Source organism: Ursus americanus, chromosome 1 (genome assembly GCF_024610735.1).
Source record: "Ursus americanus isolate L20-20 chromosome 1, mUrsAme1.1.p, whole genome shotgun sequence".
Taxonomy (NCBI): domain Eukaryota; kingdom Metazoa; phylum Chordata; class Mammalia; order Carnivora; family Ursidae; genus Ursus; species Ursus americanus.
The window spans coordinates 38,004,181-38,027,402 of record NC_142127.1 but is presented as its reverse complement, the minus strand read 5'-3'; the positions used below and the strand labels follow the sequence as shown (position 1 = coordinate 38,027,402).

Here is a 23,222-nt window from a genome sequence, read left to right as displayed (position 1 = left end):
CTTACACAAAAATGAATTAATATTTCCTACCCATTATAATTATTTCATTCATTCAAAATGTGTTACTACTACTTGTTCCAAGTACTGTCATTTAACAGAGTCTTATAGTCTTTATTGTTAAAGAGTGATCGATTGCCATTTTTTTATTAAAATTTTTTTAAAAATTTGTGTAGCATTTTAAAAGAAAATTCCTCTTCATGTAGTCATCCTTTGTGGAAAAACTATTTATTCTGGAGTATTGAAAACTCACAGATACATTCTTCTGTGTTATTTTTTGATAATGAAATTAAGTTTCTGAAGATTTTTCTTCTATTTCCTCTTCCAGAACCACCTACACTCTTTACCTACTCTCTTTCAGCTGTGTTGAACTGCAAATGAAACTCTATTGGAGTTTTCAAATAAGTAATTTTTCTAGCTGTGATTTTCTCATGCTACTATTGAAAAGCAACCACAGTAGTATTTTCTAGTATTTTATTCTATGCTGTATTGATGGGTACTTTTCTAGAAGAATTTTTGTACTGCTTTATATGGAAAGGCATCAATACTTCCTGGGTACTTTATATTTTCCCATTATGTATCAGTTGGGAATTTTGTTTGGCTGAAAGTTACAGAAGCTCCTTGCAGAAGCTTGGGATTTATTCCTCATAACAAGTCCAGAGAGAAGTAGTCCACAGCTGGTGTAGCAGATTCTTGATATCATCAGTGTCCCAAGCTCCTTTTGGCTTTCTTCTCTGGGATACTTAGTATATATCTTTCATCCTAATACTCACTACATAGTCACAGATGGCCTCTCCATGTCCAGTTTCACATCCACATTTCCAGGACAGAAGAAAGGAGGAAGGATGGGGAAGGGGCAGTGCTCATATAAAGAAACAAATCTTGTACCCCAATTCCCAGCAGACCTCTGCTTATATCTCATTGGCTGGAACTGTGTCACATGGTCACTTAGAATCTCAGGGATATCAAGGAAGGACAATCTTTTAATCCTAAACAAAATTGGGTTCTGCTAGGAAGGAAAAAAGGGAGAATCGATATTGACACCTAGCTGTGTCTGCCACAGTTTTAAAATGAAGATTATATAATTTCCTCAGCAATAATAGTGGAATAGTGGAAAATTCCATTTAATTGTTGAACTTTATAACCTTGCTTGTGGCCTTGATGTTAATAGTTCTTTTACTGAACAAACTTGGGATCAAAAGAATGAGCAGTGCATTTGTGACCATTAAGTAAAATTTAAAAATACTGTGTTTTGAATCATTTTGTTAAAGAAGATGTCAGAAGAAATTTCTAGTACAAGGCACAACAAATGTATATAAAAATTATTTGATTAGGGGTGCCTGGGTGGCTCAGTTAGTTAGGCATCCAACTCTTGGTTTCAGCTCAGTTCATGATCTCAGTCAGTGTCGTGAGATTGAGCTCGGCCTCAGGCTCTGCACTGGGCATGGACCTGCTTAAGATTCTCTCTCTCCCTCTCCCTCTGCCCCTTCCTGCCCCCTGCTAGCACATGTGCACTCTCTCTCCCTCCTCCAAAAATATTTTATTATATTGAAAATAAATGATAAAGTTAACTGGATATTTAGGCTGGGCTTTACAGGGTTGTCATGATCTGGGAGGGTCAAGGTCCTTTGGAGGTAGTCCAAGTTTAGCAGGTTCAGGGTGCGGTTGGGTTATTAGGCCCTGGGGCTCTCAATGGTAGAACCCACCGGATAATCACTTATGAACTCAAATGTAATTGTATTAATTCTATAATAGATAATATAATCATTTAGAAATAAGACTTTTGAGGGTAATGTTTATTACTCTTAATTATATAAATATACATATATACATTCTCTTCATAAAAAAGCAAAGATTTAATTACAGATAGTTAGTGTCCCCTTTGAAACTAACCTCCAGTTGTAGTATCCTCTCTAGTTTGGTCTATTTGCATATTCTTTAGACTTTTGTCCTATGTAGAATGCATGTGTGGGGGAGTGTGTGGGTAATATGCATAACATTTTTTGGTGTCTTTGCATGTTTATGTAATGGCATCATATGGTATGTATCATAGTGCAACTTGCTTTTTTTCATTGAACAATACATGTTGGAGATAAAACCAGATAATCTGTTTGTACTATCCAAAGAATGTCCTTCTTACCTTCAAACTCTTGAAGAGGTAAGATGACATAGGTGTGTTATGTGCTGTGATTAGCAGCTGAATCATGAGGGGCTCCTGGTAGAGGGGCACCTTCAACCATCATTAACATGAATTTACGTCAGAGCTGAACCTCACCAAGGTAAAGTAGGGGTATTTCTCCTTTCTTATTTCTTGGCATACACCTTAGTGCACTGCCCATTTTGATTTGGAGTTTGTTTTTATAATAATTTTCATCTCATACAAGTAAGCCTAGATTTTAAACATTGGCAAAGAAGAAGGGAAACTATGTTTTTGCCTCTTACAATACCATGCCTGAGCGACAGGACCATGACTGTAATACAATCACTTGATGCTTTTTTAGCAAATATCTGTTGAGTGTCTAGTATATGACATACGCTATTTTAGGTACTCTGGAGAAATAGATAATCAGCTAAAGGCCTGCTTTTATAGAGCATACATCCTTATTGTAGAAGTGAACAACAAGCAGATCAACAAAGAATGAATATATAGTATAATGCCACATAGTGAGAAGTGCTATGAAGAGAAATAATGAGATTGAGGGGATAAAGAGTGACTGAGGGTAAAGGGGGCTACTTCCGACGAGATGCCCAGGGCAGGTCTCTCTGCAAAGCCTGAATAAATCTATATCCCTTAGTCTAGTCTATGATAGATGTTCAATAAACACTGAATAAATGAATAACTGCATCAGCAGTGATACACAAAATTATAATAGTAGCACAAGAGAGGAGATAAATAATCTATACCTGGATTAAGAGAAGCTCCAGTAGGATGCTTAAAATGTGACTGAAAAGTATGTAGTCATTAGCCAGACAGACGGGTTGAGAAAGGCATTCCAAGCACAGATAACAGCATATGCAAAAGTAAGGAGGTATGAAAGAGCACTGTCAATTTCCTATCACTACTGAAAAAATCTACACAAAAGATTTGGAGGGGGTGAATTATATGAAGCTCCTCTACTGATGGAGAGGTTAGAAGTAAAAAGAACCAGAGAGAAGCAGACAAGCCTCTAACTTCAAGTCCACGTATATAGGATGGGGAACTGGATTCCCAGATTGTATCCGAAGAAGGTTGACAAAGTCTCCAGTTTAAGCGTGTCCAAAATGACAAGTCAAGAAGGACAAGTGGTGAGTCTTTTCACAATAGAGGATCATTTTTAATACTCTTCTTTTACAGGTTGCGCATTTAGGGAGAAAACTAGGGACAAAGTAATATTTCATCATAAATAATTATTTAATTTTCCCAAGTTATTTTGCCATAGCTTGAAACTGCCAGTCATGGCTTCTGGTTGGAATTTCTGAGGCTATCACCGTGAGTTTCTCAGATAGAAGAGGTAATAGGTAAATTCAATTTCCCTCCTCCCCCCACCCTTTGTCTTTATGTACTACTTTAAACTAGGTACACATGCAATTTCTCTTGCATTTTTGAAATGATTAAAACAGCTTTGAGGATGTAGCAGGAATAAGGGCATGGGAGGCTCTACAGAAGTTACTTCCACTCTCTGTGGAACTCTGAAGTCCCTCAGAAACTTCTAGGTTCCTTGCCTTGATTAATTCTGTTTTTTCTACTTGATTTTGCTCCCCAGACTTTTATTGGAAAAGCATATGGGATAAGTAGATTTTTATTTTTGAATCATTTTCATTAGTGAGGTTGATTTGGATTCTCCTCTTTGAGCTATTATAGACATAAAAAAAAGGGATATTCATAAAGGGTGACTATATGTAGAATTTGCTTCATAAGCAACTTTATATGAATTATGAAAAGGGCAGAGATTTTATAGATTTCCTTTGCTTATGGATTTTGTTTTGCAGTAAAAGGGTAAAATATTTTTTGAAAAATTTCATTCTTGGATTCTTGTACTGGTTAATAAATAGTGATATATATGTAAATTAGTTCCTTAACAGCCATTAAAGATTTGTCTATACATGCATAGACACACAAATAGTGATGTGGAAAGATGAGTTATTAAATGAGAAGCAACTTGTAGAACTGTACATATATAATGATGGCATTTGTGAAAAAATTGGATATGCATGTGTACGTTTATGTGCATAGAAAATTTTTGAAAGAATATACAATAAAACATTGAAAATGACTTCCAGGGCTAAATACATTTGTAGTATTAGGGCTAAGTAGGGCTGGAAATTTTAATTTTTACCTTATATTTTTCTATACAGTTTCATATTATTTAACCAGTACTTTTATAATTGAAAGGATAGTTTAATATATTTATTCCTCATACAGCATTAAAAAGTCAACTTATGAATATTTTAATGCTAACATTTTCAAGTTCTAGAAAATTCTACAAATGTATTTAACATACCCTGCTTTTTAATAGAAGACTAGTGAGAAATATGTCAGTTCAATATTAGTGTGGAAAATTATATTGTATATACAAGTTCACATCTTAAAGGAGTCTTGGTGTCATGAAACCCAGTTTCTTTTCTGACTGGTAAAATATGGAAACTGTGTTATCATTTCCCCTAATTTATACTGAAATAACTATTGCCCTGGCTTAATATTTTTTAAGATGTATTTTTCTTCTTCCTGTAAAAAAAATATTTTCGAAATTCTGCTCAAACAAAAAGAGGAAATCAAAATCAACTATAATCCTACTATCCCAAAATTGCCACTAGTAAGTATTTGGCCCACAGAATCAGAATTAGTTTTCTCTACTTAAGTTTTGCTTCCTTTAGTAAACTTTTGTGTTTTTTTAGGGTATGAGTCCTACACATTTCTTGTACAGTTTATTCATGGATATTTTGTTTTTGTTTGTTCTTTTGTAGTTGTCTTTTGAGTGAGAGCTTTCCCCATTATGTTTGAAATTATGAGATATTTATTATGTAACTGAACATTTTATTTAACTATTTTTATTGACTTTAATGGTTTTGCTTTTGGTTCCATTCATTTTTCCAGGACAATATTTTTATCTTATGCTGACTACAATGTATAATGTTTCATAATGGAAGCAATATGCACCATTCTGCTTAGAATTTAAAAGAGAATTTTGCATGTTAGAAAAATAATGCTTAAACCAGACTTTGGCCATAGTTTTTGAACTCACATTTGAAATGAGACATTTCATATGAAAAAAGGCTGTAATATGATGCTACATCCAAGGTATTTTTTCATATTGGTTTCGTTCTCACGCTATTTGGCCTGGCAGAGTCCCTATCACTTTTGAAAACTTACCTTTATGGGGTGATTGGCTAATCTACACATCTACACAGTTAGGCAGTTTAGAGTTAACAAACTATCTATGCGTTGTACAATTTTAAGCCGAAGTACAACTGAGATTTTCTTCCTTGGTGTATTAAAAGAGATTTTTTTTAGGAAAGAGAATAATACAAATTTTAACACTGTAAAAAGATTGCCTTGTTATATAAATGATCTCTTTGCTATTTTTTTCTGATCTCTAGAGAAATCCTTCTTGCTTACCTACCCCATAGAGACCAGTTGAGGTCATGTAGTTCTTTTAAGTTTAGATTGTCTGTCAAATCTGTAAAAATTAGCTTTATTTTAAAATCTTTATTCAATCCTCTAGCTACTGCGAGGCTATTGTTACATTATATATCAAAATGTTCTTTCTACACTATAAGAAACTTCTTATAAAAATTTATTATTTTAAAATATTGTCGGTAATTGAGTAGATCTAAAAGGTTTAACATTTTGATCATACTCATAAGCGACTTCTAAAATATCACATAATATGAACATGGCATTAATTTCTAAAATTAAATGCTTTAAAATTATTTAACATGGAAAATTCTGTTCAAGTAGCCGTTACTCAGTCAAAAGCATTTTAACTGCAGGCTGAAGTAGCCACTTTGAATTTCACTAGTAAGCATAAAATTGAAATGGCCTAGATGACATATGCTTGTTTGGGAATCAAGGACTGTTTGTTTTAGTACAGTTTCACAATCTCTTATCTGAAGTCTGTGGTGCCAGATGTAGTTTTGATTTTTCAGATTTTTAAAATGTGATATAGAGCATATGCCCTATATTACTTAAAACTGATGGTATCTGGGCAGCACCCCGTAATTAAACACATTAACACTTCCAGACAAATGTATGAATGTCCACATTTAATAAAATAAACTTTGGTTTGGGTCAATTTTGCCACCAAATTATTTCAGCTCAGATTGGATTTGGACACCATATTGATTATGATATACACCTTCATTTTCAGAGATTTTTGTTTTGTGAATATGAGATTTTGGACTTGAAGTTCTCTGTGATCTTGGTCATTTTATGAGCTGCAATCATCTCACACGTTAAAATGAGAAGTTAGACAAAGTGAATTATATGTGAACTTTTCAGATTCTAAATCTGATGTCTTTTAATTTTCTGATATAAGAAACACTACAACTGTCAGTCTTATATTATTTCAGTTTAACAATTATTTAGTTCAGAGATCCTCAGCATCCCTGAAAGGTAAGTAATTATTTATGCTTTATATATAAATATTAAAGAATGAAGGTCAAGAAGTGTTTTTGCTTGGGGGCGCCTGGGTGGCACAGCGGTTAAGCGTCTGCCTTCAGCTCAGGGGGTGGTCCCGGCGTTATGGGATCGAGCCCCACATCAGGCTCCTGTGCTGTGAGCCTGCTTCTTCCTCTCCCACTCCCCTGCTTGTGTTCCCTCTCTCGCTGGCTGTCTCTATCTCTGTCGAATAAATAAATAAAATCTTTAAAAAAAAAAAAAAGAAGTGTTTTTGCTTGGTCTTGTATACAGTTGCAAGCAAACTAGATTTCAAGTTCATGAAGACAGAATAGTTTTTGTTCGTTATTTTGATTTCCAGAATGTATTCTACTGAAAGTTTCTTATAGTCATAATTAATATTTGAACCATATAGAAATGGTGAGAAATGTTGCGTGGACTTTATGACTTTCCTCTGAAAATCTAAGCAATGTTAGACCAAGGTAACCTAAAGGGAGTCTGCAAAACCCCACTTTGTTTCAAGGCCTCAATCTTGCGATCTAAATCCCCCCAAAATGAGTCCTAAATCTGAGCGGGCTGGGCTCCCTACGGAGGAAATACCTAAAGCTAATCAATGAGAGAACTGGCAAGGTCTCTCTAAGATGGAGATAGCAGGCCTTAGTTAGGTTCTGGGTGGGAGATGAAGATGAAAACTAGAGGTGAGACTCAGTTGGCCAGAGCTCATGAACTGGCTGCTAAATCCAGCACCCATTTGTTTTGGATACTTGCTTTATTTGTGGCATAACTTTGTTAATAAAAAGAAAAAAATGTATTTGATTATCTTTGGGCATGGGATGCTCTTTAGTTTTCCATGTTTTCTGCACTCCCTATGGTTGTGTACCTTGTCACTCTCTCATTGATCTGATGGCGTCCAAAGACATGTAAATGTGCCATTTCTGCCTGTAGGCTACACTATTAAGGCAGACTTTTGAAAAGTAAGAATTTATTGTTGGAGAGGGAGGCTATAGTATGGACTAAGGAATTGGTAGTGCAGCCCTTCTGGGGGCTAGAAGACATCAAGCTACCGCCAGCTACCTTTTATTCATTTTCTCAATATTTTTTGAGCATTTACTACCTATGCTATGCACTGGGGAATGTAATCAGAAGACACACATAGTCCACAAGCCTGTGGAGGAAGACAGACATCGAATCAGTAAACATGGGGATGTGAAGAACGATACAAATTATCATGGAAAGGAGGGAATGGGATGAGAGGAAAACAAAGGTTCTCCCTTACTTAGGTGGAGAAGCCTGATTAAGTCTCTGAGGAAGTGTGACATGTTGGTTTAGCTGAAGGCTGAGTAGGAACCGGCCAGATAAAAAAAAGAAGGAAATATCTTTAAGATAGGGAGGACAGCAAATGAGAAGGCCTTAAGGCAAAATGAACTTGGTATATTTTAGAAACAGAGAGGCCAGTGTGGTTGAAATGTGTGGATGAGATGAGAATGGGGAGATGACCAAGGGCAAGCTCATGCAGGGCCTTGTAGGCCATTTAGGGCACTATTTTAAAGGATAATGGAAGCCATTGAAGGGATTCAGCAAGGTCAGACTAGAGTTTTTAAAGAGGTTACTTGGGCTTCTGTGTGAAGAATGGACTCTAAGGGTACAAAGTAGAACTGCTGCCGTCATCCGGCAGGAGGTGATGGTGGCTTGAGGCAGTGCAGACTGACAGGTGAAAGTCTTCTCCCCCAAAAGAAGAATCCTAATGGATAGGATGTAGATGTGAGTAGAAACCAGACTATAGGGAGGCTTGTCTATGTTATTGAAAGCTTAAAACAAGAATTCCCTGACCGGAGCCCCTATAAAAGTTACACACTGGAGTTTATTGCTATATTCTGAAAGCTGGTGGGCAATCACCATGATTCTTGGTAACTTGGAAGAGTTTCCAAAAGTCATGTACTTGAGCTACTTTCTCTTTCTTCCATTTAAGAAGAATTAGATTACTGTAAAAACCACTAGACATGACTAGTTGAACCTAGTGGATATGGAACAAAAATTTATGGAAAATGGTATTTTTACTTAAAGTACCATTTGACTAGTCTGTTGCCCTGGAGGTGCCCTAAAAAGATGTTAATTTAGTTTGGTGCTACCACAGGTTGGGTTCTCAGGAAGGAGATGCTGAGGCAGAGCTTGAGGTGCTAGATATTCATTAGGGATCCATATCCGTGAAAGGAAGAAGAAGGAAGCAGGATTGGGCAGATGAAAAAGTCAGTTTCAATGCAGGTGAAACAAAGTCTGCGTCAATCCTACAGGGAGCTCTGGATTAAATATTGCCGATGGGGGTGACCCACATTGGGTCCAAACTGGTCTGACGTTATAATCCTGCCTTGTTCAGTCATTGGGTATAGGCTGCCCCTGCAATGGTATACCTTTGGACAAGGTTACTCTCTGAAACTGAGTCCAACTCTGAAAGAAGGGAGAGCTGAGCATCGAGTGCTTTCTAGAAGTGGATGGTACATCCGAGCATCAGCCACAAAGGCTGATTTGTTTAATGGTAGTACTGAGTCACTTGGCCTGGCTGCTTTATTTTTAAATTTATGCAGTTTTTTTCCTCCTAGGAACTCAGGATAATTTTTTAATCACAAAATATTTATCAGTCACTGAGACAATCCAAGAGAGGAGGATTAAAATGTCAGAGGTTGGAAGGAGACACCAAGACAGGAAAGGTATAGAGGGAAAAAACTAATGGAAGGAAGCTTCTAGAACTTGGAGAAGCAAATTTTATTAAATACAAAGAGTTATAGCACCCAGTCATGGGCCTTGTTATAAAAAATACTTTAATTAACACATCTTTAAAAATGTTTGGAAAATAACATTGTGAAATTTTAGCTGTCTCTTGTTTCTTTGACAGATATGGAGGACTTGAATAAAAGAGATCAACCATTCATGACAATTCAGAAAAATGATAGCGCAGGTATTTTTTCTACTTCCAAATCTGTTCTGTGATTTATAGTGGATTATGCATGATGTAAAGTTGGAATGTTGATTTTCAAAATTTTAATGGAAAGCTCATTGTTTGGACATACCAAAGGTTTCTCCAATTCCCTTACAATGCATGCTTTAATCTTCAACAGTGGTCAAGAAAACCATACTTTCCTTTACTGTGCTTGTCCTTAAATCATTTGGAGTTTACTTAAAGTCATGTGATTCATGTTATACTTATTTTATATGGTATGGATTAATTATTCATATAGTTGGGGCAAAAGTGCGTTGTGTTTTTTTGCTTAAGTTACTCAGATTATTATACTTTTTGCTACTTGGCCTTTGAGTACCTTCTACTTATGTTTTACTTTTTCAGAACAGCTAATATCATACTAAACTAGGACATTTGATGTATTTGGATGGAGAATGCCCACCTGATCGTTTTATATCATTTTATTCTTATTTGGCCTATTAAATTTTTTAGCTTTCAATTTCAACCTTTTTTCAAATTTACGTGAAATTATTTACATTTTTTTCTGTTAGAAATGCAGCTATGACTTAAAAAATCTAATTAATTTGATTCATAATAAGATGAAATTTAAATATTCACAGTTGATGCCTAAAACTTTTTAAATAAAAAGAATGGTCACACTTTGTATCTTGGCATTAATTTTCTAAAATTCTCAATATACTTACTAAAATGGAAATATTCCCTTTCTGTTCTTTTAGAAGTAATTTTATGCAAGGTATATAGTGGTAATTATTTTTAAAGTTCCAGAGATAGAGGTTCAAATATACTATGAATGTTGTACTATTATTTCTTGTTTTTGCTTAAAAATATTCAAAAATAAGACCTGCAATTGACATGTTGCCATAGCTATATTTAGACTTCCAATAATATGATACTTTTTCTTTGTCATTTTCTGTTTTTAATGAAAAACAGATAATCTGGTGTTCCGTATGAAAAATGGAGTGAGAAGCACCAAGTATAAACCAGTAGACTATCAACAGTTGCATGCATTAACGGAAGCAAAAAAATTAGCTTCTGCCTCTATAGAGCTAAAGGTTAGAAGTGTGTATGTGTGTATGTGTGCTTTGGAAACTTGAGTTTCCAGGAAGTAAAATGATATTTATAATGTAAATGTGAAAGTAAATGACATTCTAAATAGTTTTTAGAATCTTCCAACTATTAATAATAGTGAATAGCAGCTAGTGTTTATTGAATGCTCTCGGACACTGTGCTATATAGTTTACATGCATTCCTCAGTTAATGTTCATAACAACTCCAAGGTCTTTACTTTTAGAAAGATAGCTATTTTATTAGCTTTCAACAATTTCTAACTTATTCTGAAAAATAAGAATTGCAAATAAGTGCTAGCCATGGATTATCATCTGACTTAAGGCTCCTTTTGCAACATGCTACAAATATGCCCTCAGGTGCCTCTCTTTTCCACAATTCCCTTTTTTGCCCTAATCTCCAAAAAGGTGAACCTGGACTAGTTTTGAAAGGGGTTTATGTGCAAGTGATTGTGCACAGTACTTTAGGACCATGTATGATTCAGGATTACTCATACAGTATGTTTCTCTCTTGTACACATAATAAAGTACATTACAAACAACATTTTCATTGCTTGGTTGCATTAAAAATCTAATTGGGCAAAGTGACATATTAAGTAATTTATAAGTTTTCATTTGCATTTAGCATTTTTTGTGTTACATTAGTTTTGTATGGCTTTTTATGGTTAATGTCTTTTTAAAAAGGCAAATATTATGATTCCAAAGTGCATTTCGTACCTGTTCTAAAGAAATGACTATCTATCCATGAGCTATATCCCCTCAAACTAAGGAGACTTCTTAAAAAGGGCCTTATTTGTTCAGCTCAGATATAACTTTAAAAGAACTGGATGTTTTCAGGACATTGAAAGAAATTTTATGGGAAAATCACTTACTTAACTATCATCCTAATAAAACTATTTTCATATTTCTAACTTCTATTCTGACCCATTGTATATACATCACATATATGCATTCACATATAGACATAAACATAGACATGCATATTTTTTTCTCCCATGATAAACATAGACATGAAATCCTGTATACTTTCCCCCTAACACTTTGCCACATACCTTTATAATATTTATTTATTATGTAATATTTAATTACTCTTATAAATAAATATTTATTACGTGGCTCGATAATACAATAATGATCAAAATACATCCCCTACCCTCATGGCATGTACTGTTTGCAGGAGAGGAGGAGGAAAGTCAGTGTTTATCAAATAATAAAAACATGCTGTCTGGTGTATACTAACAGGATTTGATCCTAGTTGAGTGGGAAGGCTTTTCTGAGGCAATGACATTGGAATTGGGATTTCAAGGCCAATAAAAATGAAGCCAAAACAGGAGTGATGAGTACTTCAAATAGTAAAAGATACATGCCTTATCACATTCCAATTTTTGGATATTTGGATTATATCTAATTTTATAATATTGGAAATCATACTTCGGTAAATATCTTCATGCAGAGACACTTTTCATGTTTTAGAATCCTTCACCCTCAAAGGATAAATTCCCATGATTGAAATGTTTGGGCAAAAAAAATATGAATGTTTTTTAAAAAGTTCTTTCCCAAAGTGTTAACCACAGATACTTCCTCTACACCCTGTCAGTATTGGAATATATACATATGTATGCATATATATACATATACTTCTTAAATATTATCTATATATCTGTCTATCCATCATGTACAAAAAACACATTTTTTTGGCTGAATGTAGAATGGTTGAGTGTCAAAACTCAGTGCTTGGTCACAGTGAATTTCTCTTTGGTAAAAGAATCACTATCAAAGAATAAACATGTTTAAAAATCTTAATTATTGATGTGGCTTTCAATTTTTGATATTAAGCGCAAGGGCAGTAATTTCTCAGCCCTGTCAGCTGCTAGATTACTTCTCTCTGGTCACTGTGTTTGTTGCATATTTGTGAGATTAAACAGATGATCACTTTCAAGTGACACTTTAAATAACATCAGTAACCTTTTTGTTCATAGGATATAATTCAGGAAAAAGCTTTTTAGTTACATATTTTCTGGAAATAACCGTACCTGGGATTTATAGCTTGGCAAATCTCAAAAATCCCTTGTCTTCAACTAGAAAATGGCTCACAGTCTGTAGCAATCATTTCGATAAGCTTTTTGTTTCCATTTTTAGTCTCCATAGATTCATAATGATAAGGAATTGTCCTGTTAAAGCATTTTTATAGTATCTGTTGTTTTGAATCTCAGTTAGTGAGAACAAAATGTATCCTGGACACTTCATCATTTTCTAGTACTTTCCTCTTCCCTTTTATAGTTTTCATTTTTTAGTATAGCTGGACTAAGAAAGATGTATTGAGAATGTTGTTTCATGTGAGTTTTGGTCTTTCCTTCTCATTTAATTTAGAGATAGCAAGTTGATATTTTGCTTTTAATTGACTCTTATAAAATGTGAACAATTTCTAAAAAGGACAGTTCCTTGAAAGATTCATGGCTTAAATGGAATCAGATAACTGGAAATTAAGTATAATTCTTAAAGTTTATTTTGTTTAATGTTATGAATGCTAACATAGATACCAATCAGTCTACACCAACTAGGATTATGATTATAATATCATCTCTGTTACTCTTTTTTATATTGTTACTTGCATTTTTATAAAATATGCATTGGCTCAAGAAGAATATTTTTCTTCCTGATGTTACAGAGTTAATGCATTCTTTCAATATTTATATTAAATATCAATTCATTTCCTATTTTTTAAACTAATTAAATGTGTTATTTTCTAGCAGATGAAATTAACAGCTTTAACAACCATTGTTAATTATTATAGCAGTATATTCTGGCAATATTAAATGAAAACATACTTAAACTGAAGGATAGAATGTTAACATTTAAAGCGCGTAAGGGAGGTGTTTGCTTCAAGTTGGATCTAGAGTACATAGTTATATTTGAAAATAAACCAACAATAATTAATTTCTTACAATTATTATTATTAATTAACAGTAAATTCAGGAGACTTGCTTAGTTTCTATTACAGATATTGGTATATTGGTCAGATGTGTCTATGTCATTGATCATGCACAATTTCTGGGCTGCCAGATAAGACACTGATGTGAGCATAGAGTGATCTAGTCTGTCACAGGCTGAGACTGAACCTGAAGCCAAAGAGTAGATTTCGGCTGGAAACTGAGACCAATTTTTGGTGCATTATATGTTAGCTGTTCATTTCTAATTTAGGTTATGTCGAAAAGAGATCTTTATAATTATTTTTATTTGAATGGCTTTGATTTGCAAGAATGAATATTTCTTGTTGTCCATCGAAGTATCTGTCTACTAATTCTTTTTTTAAAACCTTATCAGAAATTATAAGTATATGCAAAATTAGAGTGAATGATTAATCTCTATGTAATTTATCCAGCTTCAACTGCGATCAACTCTTGGCTGTTGTTTTCTCTATACTCCTTACCACAACTTTCCCCTGTGCCAGGTTATTTTGAAGTAGATCTCAGGCATCATAATATTTAACCATAAATATTTCAGCATGTATCTCTAAAGATGAGGGCTAAACAGCCCCACCCCAAGCCCTATAATAGCATTACCATTAGGATACTAATAATTTCATAATTTCAAATATCCAGTGTTGAATTTCCATGATTGTCTTCAATTTTCTTTTTTACTTAAAGCTTGTTCAAGTCAGTATCTAAGTAAGATCCATATATTACAGTTAATTTTTTTTTTTAGGTCTCTTCTATCCTCTTGTATTTTTGTAATTTATTTTCTGAAAAAATTGTATTGTTTGTCTTTTATATTTTCTTACGCTCTGGATTTTGCTGATTACATCCTGATGGTGTCATTTAACATGTTTTTCTGTCTCTTGCATTTCCAGTTAATTGGCAGTTATATCTGGAGATCTGATGAGATTCAGGTTCAATTTATTTTGGCAGGATCACTGATTGATGGAATTTTTGTACTGCAGTCTTTTTCCATCACAAATAGTGCTGCAGTGAATAGTTTCGTTCATTTATCTTTTTATACTTTTGTCGGTATGGTCTTCAGATAGATTTCTATAAGTAAAGTTGCTAGGTCAGAGGGTAAATCCATATGAAATTTCACTCTACACCTCCAGATACCCTTCTGTGGGAGGTTGCACCATTTTGCATTCCTACCAGCAACAAGAAAGAGTGTGTTTCCCTATAGCCTCACAGAGTGTTCTGTGACACATTTGGAGTTTTGCTAGCCTGATAGATGAGAAATTGTATCTTAGTGTAGTTGAGTTTTTTTCTTTTTATTTATGTGAACAGTTCTTTATATACCTAACTGTTCTTTTACCTTTGTTGAGGTATAACTCACACATAGTTAAGTGCACAGATCTTAAGTGTACATCTCAATGAATTTTGACAAATGTATATACGTATGTAACCAACATTTAAGTTGTCTACTAGTTATTGTTGCTTTTATTTAAAGATGGGTCATCTGGCCCAAAGGGTTTTCATGGCATTTTAAGGTGCCTATTTAGAGTCTGATTATCTTGGATCATCACAATAAACCACATAGGAACCTCTAGTTTCTTATTCCTTAATGAATTTATTATTTTTGCTATTTTTAATTCACCAGAATTCTGCATAAATCATCATCCACCTTAAATACTGATCTCATATGGCTTATTGGCCAGCAAAATACATTGGAATCACCTGGAAATCTATTGATAAAGATACAACTTTAAATCTTTTTGTTCTTTTAAGACTTTATTTTTCTTCATTTTTGGCCTGAGGACAGAAGTAGAGTCAGTGAGTAAACTTACAAAAAATCAGGATGTTCTTTAAAATATTGGAAGTGTCTAGTGAAAAATAGTAGCTTTATTTTCACTTTTATAGTCTACTTAATTGGTCTCACCCTGGGCTGAAAGGCAACAACATTGATTTTTTTTTAAGCTATAAAAATGTGTCTACGTCTTTCACCAATGTGTTTTAGTTTTTTTATACAACATGGACCAAATATGTCAAAGAAATTTAATTTTAAAAGTTGTGTCTGCTGCAACAAACTTTAAAGGCTGTAGGTGGCAAGTAGTTGGAATGGGTTTCAGGCATCTTAAAGCAAACGCTAGAGTGTCAGATTTTAGAAACACTATGGACTTTTAGGTTTTCAGTAGGTAGAATAAGGATTGCTGACTTTTCCTGTAGGGTCCAGTTCTTACTTATTTACTTTTTTAAAAGATTTATTTATTTGAGAGATAGTGAACGAGAGAGAGAGAGAGAGAGCTCACAAGCCAGGGAGAGATGGAGGGAGCAACAGACTCCCTGCTAAGGCCGGAGCCTTAGGGGGGCTGATCCCAGCACCTTGGGATCATGACCTCAGCTGAAGGCAGACGCTTAACTGACTGAGCCATCCAGGCGCCCCTCCTGTTCTTATTTAAATGTACTTTTCATAATTGTAGCACTCTTAAGACCTCCTGAGGAAAAGATTTGACTTTGACTCCATGTTTTTGTTTTCTTATACCCCTAATTTTGAATCAGTAACCAGAACAGTGGAAAGATAAACTCAAGGTTAAAGCAATCAGTCAATGACAGCTAGAAATAGCATGCATTATAAAGAGTCTTTTTAGGACTTGTCTTCTGAAGTTTTTATATCTTCAGCATTGATCTGTTAAAGCTTCTAGGGTACTAAGTATTCAAGTAGTACAGAAAACAAAAATATGCATATTTCATCAAATTTCTGATTTGAGAGTAGCACTTTTGTAGATGTTTAGAAGTACTAATATGGAGTTTGTGAATTCAGCAAACACATGAGTATCAGTCTAACCAGGAAACAGACATTGAGGATTTAGAGTAGAGGGGTCTTTAATGCAGGAAATGGTTACACAGGTGTAGAGCTGAGAAGCCAAACAAGGGACCATAAAGCAATACAGGGGTTGACAACAGCAGAAGTCACTGCCTTGCGTGGGTCAAAAGGACATTAGAAAAAGCAAGGCTGTACCACATCCTGTGGGCTGAGTTTACCCAGAAATTGTTGGAACCATAGAACTGTCAAGAAAAGTTAGAGCAATGGAGAAGATAGAGATGCTTCTGGAGACCACTCTGAGAGTAGAAAAGGCAGGCAGAGTAATCCTGGGGCTTCTCCTTTCCTCCCTCCCTCCAGTCTCCTAAACCAGTGTCTCCCTTTGGCTGAAACCAGCTGGAAGCCTGCACTAGTAGGGTTGTCTGGGAAACAGGCTGCTCTGTGACATGGAGCAGATCAGGGAGATGGCCAAGAACGGATGTTAAGGCAAACAGATCCAGGCCTGATACAACTTGTCAACAAACCCCAAAGCACTAATTATGGACTACATTTTTAAAAAGCCATAAAATTTGGGGAAAATTTAAATTTAATTTAAAATGTGGTCTCCAATGTCACATGATTTTTCACAATTTCTTTGTTAAATTCCTTCAAATAAATGTTTGCCTAAATTTTTAAAATGTTTGGCTAAATTTTTTTAAACTTTATTTATGAAGTCATGGAGTTGAAAGATTAAAATTGCATGTTCAAGGTCATATTTCTAGTAGGTGCTGAAGCTGAAACTAAAGCCAGGCTTGCTAACAACTTGTCCAATTAACTTTTCCCCATCTTCTGCTGAAGGATCATATAAAAGCCAATCTGAACACCAGGGTTCTATGTGTTTCTGATGTTTATGAGCTTTATGATCATGACCAGTTTTTTTTAACCTCTCTGAATTTCAGTGTCCTCATATGTCAAATGGGAATAATGATGCCCATAATGCCTGGCAGGGAAGATGTATCAAAAAGATGAGAAAATACGTGGAATGGAAAGCTCTTGAAAAATTTCTGCGACTGTGTGAATTAAGGTGTTTTTTATTTTCTGTAAGGAAAATAGAATGACATCGCCTTTTTTTCCATAAATACTTTAAAGACAATTCTTAAATTGGACAGTATTCCAAACCATTTTCTCTTTCACCTTCTGCTTTTTGTTTAATGAATTACGTATGTTAAGGTGGAATTTGTGTTAGAAGTTGCACTAATAGGGTTGAAAAAGGATAAATATTTAACTTAGAAATTACAGATTAAACAATTTCATTGTGGAGAACACACTTAGAAAACATTGAAATTGCTCCTTTGTTGTTCTTCTAAATCTAGATCAGGAAAGCAGAGCAGACTTCAAAGATCTCTAAGGAACAAACACTAATAAAACAACACAAGCAAGTGTGGTGGCAGGAACACCAACGGCTAGCTGACATCAGGTAAGAACGGAGGAAATCTCTACAGGAACATGTGAGACTTGCTAAGAGTTGCCCTTACTTAGTTAGATGTTCTATAACTTTCCATGTTAATTAAACCATTAAAAAGCATTAAAGTTACGGTTTGTGACTCAAATTAAAATTCCTTCATTTCCTCAATTTAATTTGAAATCCAGCGAATACACTAATATGGCTTTTGCGTTCCTTAGGAAAAAAAAGACAATCTTCTATATCTGCTGGTCATTTACTCTTCTACACTCCCTCTCATACTTGTAATTATTTCTATATATACCCTTAGCACATTGAATTATAATATCTTGTTTACAAGTTTGTCTTCCCTGTGAAGTGGCAAACAGGGGCAAATATCCTAACAGTTTTATCTTTTCATTGCAGGGTTCATATGAGGAGATATAGAAAAGCTTTCAATAAACGAATGAACGAATGAACTAAGGGGTTCAAGTTCACTGATTTCTAGACGTAGCTGCATCATGACTAACTTAGTCAATTTGCATTTTTGATTTCTGTTGTTATTTCCAGCACTTGTTTCAAGATAAAGCAACAAAGTAACGATCCTATCCTTGTTTTTAATTGTAATCTTTGAAAAATACATTTCTTTCAAAGGTCAGGGCAAAAAGAGAAGGCAGATGTGTTTCCCCTCTATTTGAAGCATATATACTAGTTTTAATGATGGTGGTATTTATAAAGTATGCTTTAAAAAATGTGTATTTTTAATCATATATTTTATATTAAAATAGATCATTTTGTGGTCTTATCCTAAGTCAAATTTCCAAAGGTCATTAACTTTACTTTTGATAGGTACTTTTGTAGGTACTTTTCAAATTGGTAGGAGTTTCTTATTCTGGCAAGAGATTCCTAACTGTGGACTAGAAGGCTCATGATTGGAAATGGTTTTACATCATTGTAAAACTTAAAACATAGAAAAACATAATTATATAGACTCCATCACCATGCTGCCAACACAAAAACAAATCAGACCCATTATATCTCTCAGAAAGTCACCTTTTATGGAGAGAATGTTTGAGCCCATTAGACCATTTTTTTTTCTTCAAAATTTGTATAACTTGGTAGAAAGGAAAGCCACTAGAAAGTTTTTGTTATGGTGCTCACTGATGAAAGCTCAAAGGTAAAGGAAGACACTGGTGAAAGTTTTTATCTTGGCTGTTCCACATGCTTCTAAATGTGTGCATTAGCTGTTCTAGAGCTAGAGAGAAAAGGCATATACATATCATTATAGAAAATAGTTCTTTTGGTTGACCTGGAATGACACAAAGGCAATGGAAGGGAGGAGCATTCAAGTAGTAACCTTAATGTCTTGAAACTTGTAAGTGCTGAAAATTGGACAAAAAGAAGAATTCTAAGATAATTTTCTGTGTTATTCTAGAAAGACTAATTTCAATATGTTTTCAGTGAAATTAAAAACTAATAGTGAAAGGAGGAAAGTTAGAGAAGTGGCTGGATTTGTGGAGAATTTAGGGACCACCAGGAAATCAGGAGCGCGAGCTCTAACCTTTAAAAACCTATACTCTGTTTTAATAAAAGATTAAAAGTAAAATATTTTTATGCCTCACCATAAGAGAGTCTATTTGAGAATCTCAGGCCCACAGAAGGTAGGGGACTACAATGACATTGAACTTTTTTGGGTTATTTAGTATGTGCCAGGTAATATGGTAAATAATTTATATGCTTTATTTCATTAAGTCTTTATGACAACCCTGCAGAGTAGGTATCATTGCTATCCCCACTTTACAGATGACAGTCTTGAGTTTCAGAGGATCAAAGTTATTCACGGAAGGTAAGTCAGCTAGTTTATGTGAAGATGGCATTGGAGCACTTGCCTTTAACTCCTGTGCTCCATGAACTTGGAGTTCAGAAGCTTATTTCCTCCACAGGGTTCCAGTTATATCACCTGGGGTTCTAACTGGTCTAATCTTGCTAGAAAAAAATTTTTTTTTGCCAAACTTTAATTCTTTGAAATCCGTCCTAAGAAAACTAAACACATAAAATTTCCAAATATATGATATTTAAATATAATATTTAAAACATATAATATTTAAATTTATAAAATTTCATATTTAAACTTATAAAATTACATTTAGCATTTAATATACTTTCTCAAACTATACCTCTTGGAGACCTTGATATACTCTCTCAGAGGCACTTGCTCCCTTGTTTTAGAGTGACTGGTTTAGAGGTTAAGGAGGGAGTTATTTATACTGACCATGTGGTAAAGAATTACAACTTTATTTTAATCAGAATTGTTGAATCATAAAATTTGGAAGGTTTATCTGTACACTTTACTACTTGTATGATAATTCCTAAAGGAATGTTTTCTAACCAAATATCTTAGAAATACATACAGTCTCTTGCTCACAGTTTTAGTTTTATTTTATTTTATTTTTTACAATTTTAGTTTTAAAACATTATTTCAAAATTATCTCCTTTTTACAGAGGAAATCATGGGATTTTACCAACAATTAAATGTCTATAAATGCATCTTTAAGATAAAATTGACACAAGTATTCATACTGTGTAATTCAGAGCCTCAGAGAAATCTCTAGGCCCAGCTCCTGAGTGACTTCCCCAGCCATCGGTTGTGAGACTCCCTTCTCTGCCTCTGTGGTATGCTCACTTGGGACAGACTCAAGTGAGAAGTGGATCAAATAGCTGAGTATAAGGAACCAAGCTGTCTGACCTGCTGAGTTCCTTCCCTGTGGGAGGGACAGAGCTTTGACCTTCAGCCTGCTCTGGTACCCCAATTTTCTGCAGGTCACCTGGCTGTTAGTTCCATTAATGGAACTTTAACATACTCTCTTGCTCTGCCTTTCATGATCCATGTCCTTTTGCTTACTGTTTGCTTATGGCTTCTGCCTCTACCATTCTTGTACCCCATGTTTTGTTTGTTCTACCCAAATCGGTAACTAAGTGGTTACTCTAGAAATCTCAGGAAGCTCTGGTGATGTTTGATGTTCTGAGGAGACTGATTCTACACCTAGAACTTTAGCACCATCCTGGAAGGATGAGGACTTGTATGGCAGTAGACACCTGAGAGTTCAGTAACACCCATCACCAGGCTGGTTTACCTTGCAGGTGGTTGCATTCCAACTAGGCAGACCTAGGAAGTAGATTAACATAGCATCTAGGCAGATGGTCACACAAAAACTCAGGAGACTCTTTTGTGGTACCATCAAATTCATTGGTAACAGGGGTAGGCCAAATAGCATTAGGAGGTACTTAAATTGGCAGATTTGGGCACAGAAAGCTGCCTTACATTTGTTCACTCTTCAGATGGGGAAGACGTATGTGCTGCAGAGTTCCAACTTGGAGAACACCGAGACCTGGTCTAGCATGTCAGTGATGAACAGGGCAGGGTTCTCTTCTCCAGAGTTACCATTGTTAATGCTCTTGAATCTACCAGAATATTTTTTTAAAGATTTATTTATTTACTTATTTACTTATTTACTTATTTATTTATTTATTTATTTATTTATTTATTTATTTATTTATTTATTTTAGTGGGGGTGGGGGAGGGCCAGAGGTAGAGGGGGAAAGAGTCTTAAGCAGACTCCACACTGAGCATAGAGCCCTGTGCAAAGCTTGATCCCACAACCCCGAGATTATGACCTGAGTCTAACGAGTCAGACGCTTAATCGACTGAGCCATCCAGGAGCCCCCCAACAACAATTTTTGTATTTCCCAAATCATATTCTACAAAACAGAAATATTCTTCAAGATACTCCATTGCGAATAATGAATTTCATGTTCCTATAAATTAGAAAATATATTTCCTACCCTTTTTGGATAAACTCAATGCACTTTAGCATAATCAAGTTTTTGAGAAATCCTGTATATAGAAACATATCTGATTTTGTTTAGTTTACTATTTCCCATTCCCCCCAACCCCAGCATCTCATTAACATTATTGTTTTATAGAACAATTCGGGAAATGTTAGCCTATATTCACAAGCTAGGTTCAGAGTCTCATAGTTCTTGAGGGCATAAAAAAATGCTTTTGGATTTTGTTGGGCAATCAGGACAATCAGAGAAAAGGCCTGGTCTTGGCAGATGGGTTATGTTGTTAATCAAGGAAACCAAGATGGAACTTACTAGATTACATGCAAGTAGCAGGTTGATCTCCTGTATGAACAAAGCCAGTTCTGTTGGCTTGTATGTTTTACTATGGTTGTCTGGGTGCTGAAAATTTAAGGGAGCTGAGTTAGATGGTTGATAAGTGCTACGTTTTTGTTTAAACAAATACACCATGAAATAATTTCTGGTTTTAATTCCACAATTATGCACCCATCCTTCATGTAATGGTTTCAAATATATTTCTGGCAAAAATATTTCTGGCAAAAACTACATATTAAAAAAGTAGACAGTGAAGTATCATCTATCTACAATAGAACCCCTTCTTTTTAGATACAAATAAAACCTCTGTCCCACGTAAGTGAGTTGGCTTAGAAAATGGTGGCACATATATAAAATAGAATACTGGACGGCCATTAAAATAAATGGTAATTGTGAGAATTATTTAGAAATATCTTAAAATGTTATTGAAAAATCCCAATATAAAATGGTAAATATGCCATAATTATAGTTTTTTAAAATATATATGCATGTAGACAAGGATTAGAAACTTATATGCAAAAATAAAAATAATCATTGTATTAAAGTAATTGATGCTATTTTCTTATCTTATATCATTTCTAATATATTCTAGCAAGCATGATAAATCAAAACTCTTTTCTATGATTTCATTAAATCTGCCATAAGCAAGGGATACACTACAATGTTTTTGGATGTCCATTTAGAGCTGGTTATGGTTTTATTCTAAAAATGACCATATTTAAATACTATGATAAAAAGTCATTAAGATGTATTTCTTTTATTAGTGTATAAAAATAAAACATACTTGTACTCCCATTTCCCTATTTCAGGACTTCATCATCTCTTAACTTTTGAAATAACCTCTTTGTTGGTACAAGTTTACCTGATCCCCTCCCTCTTCATTTTCTGTTTTTATTGACTACCCCTCCTTCCAGCCCATCCTCCATTTGGGACTCTTTCTGAAACACGGATCTGCTTGGCAGTTGAGGTCAGCTTAATATTCCTCAGTGGCTTCCTACTGCCCTAAGCTCTTTCCACACGAAGCAGTGCTAGGATGTGCCATGTGCTTGCCTTTGCTCATGGTGTTACTTCTGCCTGGAGTGTTCACTTATGCCTCTTTCTATCTCAGTGTCTGGCAAGTGTCCAATCCAGATTAGGAATTTAGTGTATGGTCTGAATGAACAGGTGAATGGGACCACATTAGATTAAATTTCTACTACTAGATGTTTTTTAAATCTATATATGCTTATGATTATTTAAAAAAACTGATGGAGA

The 23,222-nt window shown here is 34.7% G+C and overlaps 1 protein-coding gene across 11 annotated transcripts in view; it reads left to right on the top strand.

Annotated features, from left to right (window-relative positions):
* The window catches only part of CCDC148 (coiled-coil domain containing 148), a 242,728-nt gene that overhangs the window by 57,839 nt on the left and 161,667 nt on the right, over nt 1-23,222 (top strand). For 10 of the 11 annotated variants that reach the window (XR_015723919.1, XR_015723916.1, XR_015723924.1 and 7 more), the window contains exons 2-4: nt 9,483-9,545; nt 10,497-10,618; nt 17,722-17,825. Coding sequence is in view for 5 of the 11 variants with exons in the window: in XM_087860951.1 (XP_087717077.1) it covers nt 9,483-9,545; nt 10,497-10,618; nt 17,722-17,825 (289 nt within the window). In the remaining 6 variants the exon portion in view is untranslated. Of the gene's footprint in view, nt 1-9,482; nt 9,546-9,590; nt 9,712-10,494; nt 10,619-17,721; nt 17,826-23,222 lie in introns of those variants that run through there. The other variant, XM_087860960.1, reaches the window with a different exon arrangement.